General features: G+C 29.5%; 1 protein-coding gene across 1 annotated transcript; it reads left to right on the top strand.

The window, feature by feature from the left end:
• Nucleotides 1-210: 210 nt before the first annotated feature.
• Nucleotides 211-1482, top strand: LOC108326287 (TIR-only protein). The gene is made up of 2 exons (XM_017559695.2): nucleotides 211-1160; nucleotides 1368-1482. The coding sequence occupies exons 1-2, from the start codon at nucleotides 712-714 to the stop codon at nucleotides 1462-1464; spliced, it is 546 nt and encodes a 181-aa protein (XP_017415184.1). The 5' UTR covers nucleotides 211-711; the 3' UTR covers nucleotides 1465-1482.
• The last annotated feature ends 1600 nt before the right edge of the window (nucleotides 1483-3082 follow it).

Raw genomic sequence — 3082 nt, 5'->3', positions numbered from 1 at the left:
ACAAACATTGTAAATGTTGTGATATTGTTAATATCTTAAAAAAAAATTATCATTTTGTTAATTTTACATTTTTTTGTAGATTTTAGTTTAACAATAAAAATCATATAATTTTATGTAAAAAAATCTTTCCTTTTATAATATTAAATTTTTTTAATAATATACACAAGATTCTAAATTCAAAGTCTTTATAGAAAAGAATATATATATTAATAGTTAATTTGTATTTGTAAGAAGATGATGTGTGGAAACGGATATGATAAACCTAGTTTATAGGGACGACAGGAAGCAACAGTCTAAATTTCCTACAAAAGGCAAGGCAAAATTACTAGACATGACCATGTCAGCGGATCTGCGTAAAGGATTCCCCACACATAGAATAAAGTGACCAACTACGTGTTTGAAGGACAAGCACAGTTCCAATCACATGCATTCTAGGCAGTCAAATTTTTCAAACACTTTTACTCTTTTTCGTCAATACCTAGTATTTTCTCAAGTCCAGACATTAACCATTGAATTTCAAACCCCAACCTTATAAAACTGGTCGTTAATCAAACCCTCTCCAATTCCTCTATCAACCACCATTTTTAAACCAGAAACGCTAAGCACAAAGACAAAATCACACCTACAACATATATATAGCTCCATACGTTCATTCACACAAACAAAAACAAAATAGTTTCTTTGCATATACCAAGGTAACTTGTCGAAGCCATGCAACATTTGCCAGCCAAGTTGTGCCGCAAACTGGCTCGTCCAGCATGCGATGTGTTCATAAACCATCGTGGCATCGACACCAAGAGGAACATCGCGGGGTTGCTATACGACAGTTTGACTAGGATGGAAGTGCGGTCGTTTTTGGACAGCATGAACATGAAACCTGGGGATAGGTTGTTCGATCACATCGACAGGGCCATTCTAGGTTGCAAAGTGGGTGTTACGGTGTTTTCGCCACGTTACTGTGAGTCGTATTTCTGTCTACATGAGCTCGCTCTTCTCATGGAGTCAAAGAAGAGGGTTGTGCCCATCTTCTACGACGTTAAACCTTCGCAGCTTGTGGTCAAGGACAACGGAACTTGTTCTGCTAAACAGCTTCGGAGATTCTCTTTGGCACTCGAGGAAGCTAAATACACTGTTGGATTGACCTTTGATTCTTTCAAAGGGTACGTATTTCACGTACTAAAATGCCAAAATAAACATCACCATAAAACTATAAACAATAATACTAAATTAAAAATACCAGCTGTCAATGATGGCCAAAAAATTATCTTACAGTATAATTAACAGTATCAATTTTGTTTTATTTTTCAGTAATTGTTAAATTGTTTTGGTTAATTAATGCAAAAATGTTCAATTTGATGCGTTTTCAGGGACTGGTCGGAGATACTGAGAGATGCTTCAGATGCAGTGATGATGAACTTACTGGAGGTAGAAGATGAGCGAAAAAACATGAAGAGAAAACAGTGAATACTAATTTTTTTTTTATAGAATACTGAACATTATAATATTAATAAGTTCTTTTGTTTTTTCTTTGGCCTGTATGTGCTCTCAGATGAGATCCATATACGTCCTCTAACATCAATCAATTTATGCCCTAAATTAATCAGCTTAATTGATTGGTTTAGGCTCCAACAATTTCCATTGCCATAATCCATTTATTTTCAATTTTTTTTTACACATATGCAGCAAGCAATAGGTTTAGTTTCCAATGATCAGTTTGCTTTTCAGGGTTCTTTTGTTGTATCCAATCCCTTAATTCGGACAATGTCAAGATTCAATTCAATAAATTGTAGTTTGTTACTCTCTTACCTCAATCTGTTTGTTTGATTTTCTGACTATGTACTCACACAAAGATATAAAATTCATGAGAACTGACATATATAATCTCTAGCTAATATTTGTATTTTTAATAAAACTATGCAAAATTATAAAATTAACACAAAAATTATGGAATGAAAAAGAAATACTAATATGTATTATGTTCAATAAAACTCCAACACCAATAAAGAAGTAACAATAAATAGTACATGGAAGTTGTTTTGAGTTAACATTTCTCACTATAAATAACACGAAGTTTATTTAGTCATTGAACATAAGCCTCAAAATAAATTTAATTTAAGCAATATTCAAATTGTATAAATAAATCGTTAATATTCAAATATATACGTAACGAAGGTCAATTTACTCACATTATACAAAATCATTCAATTCCTGAGAAGTATTAGGAATAAAATCTCTTTTAAATAATACATTTATTTATTATTGAACAATATATTTAATATAAATGGTCAATTTTTGATGGTATGATTTCAGATAAACTATATATGTACACATGATTTGTTTATATTTTATAAGTTTCAAAACTTTATAGGATTGATTAGATTTTAATAAGTTTGTTACATATACGTAATTGATTTTAAGGTATATAGACTTTTTAACATTATATTTTTAATTCTGTAAAAGTATTTTTTAATACTCACTTTTTATTCATTGAAATATATGTGTTTCACTAATTAATTTTGAAATGGATTCCTGATTAAATGAAAAATACGTTTTTAGTATTTTTTTTTTATCCAATTTATATGACTCTTCAATTTATACGAAATCATAAAACCACTCCATTACGTTTAATGAATTGAAATATTGTTATAAAACCTCTTTAAGGTACCCACATATCCATATCCACACAGAACATTTGAGTAATAAAAATTATATTTATAATAAAAAATTGATTTAAATTATCAATATTGTTGAGACCAAGTGATAGCGATTTATGTTTTTTAATCAAGTGGGGTAGAGTTTCAACCCTAGTGAAGTTATTCTTAGTATGAAATAAATCATCTAAAGAGGAAGTATGAGTTCACTAAGATGTTAATCATTGTATCAACGAAGATAATTCGTATTAATATCGCGATTATTTTAATCGTTTAACATAAAAATATAGTATAAAAATCTTCCAAATTTTATATTTTGTTTATTCTATAAATAAAATAACTAAAATTTCATAGATAAATTACTGACAAAGTGTAAGAATGTGAGATATTTTGTGCCTTATTTACAAGAAACCAAAAAGAGATGCTAAATT

Source organism: Vigna angularis, chromosome 1 (genome assembly GCF_016808095.1).
Source record: "Vigna angularis cultivar LongXiaoDou No.4 chromosome 1, ASM1680809v1, whole genome shotgun sequence".
In the NCBI taxonomy this organism is placed as follows: domain Eukaryota; kingdom Viridiplantae; phylum Streptophyta; class Magnoliopsida; order Fabales; family Fabaceae; genus Vigna; species Vigna angularis.
The sequence above is the reverse complement of the archived record's forward strand: the minus strand, read 5'-3'. Positions and strand labels throughout refer to the sequence as shown.

Excerpts from the sequence above, each read along its gene's own strand:
- LOC108326287 (XM_017559695.2), top strand. The coding sequence starts at position 712 with ATGCAACATTTGCCAGCCAAGTTGTGCCGCAAACTGGCTCGTCCAGCA. Across the intron at positions 1,161-1,367 it reads ACCTTTGATTCTTTCAAAGG|GGACTGGTCGGAGATACTGA; the intron begins GTACGTATTTCA and ends ATGCGTTTTCAG.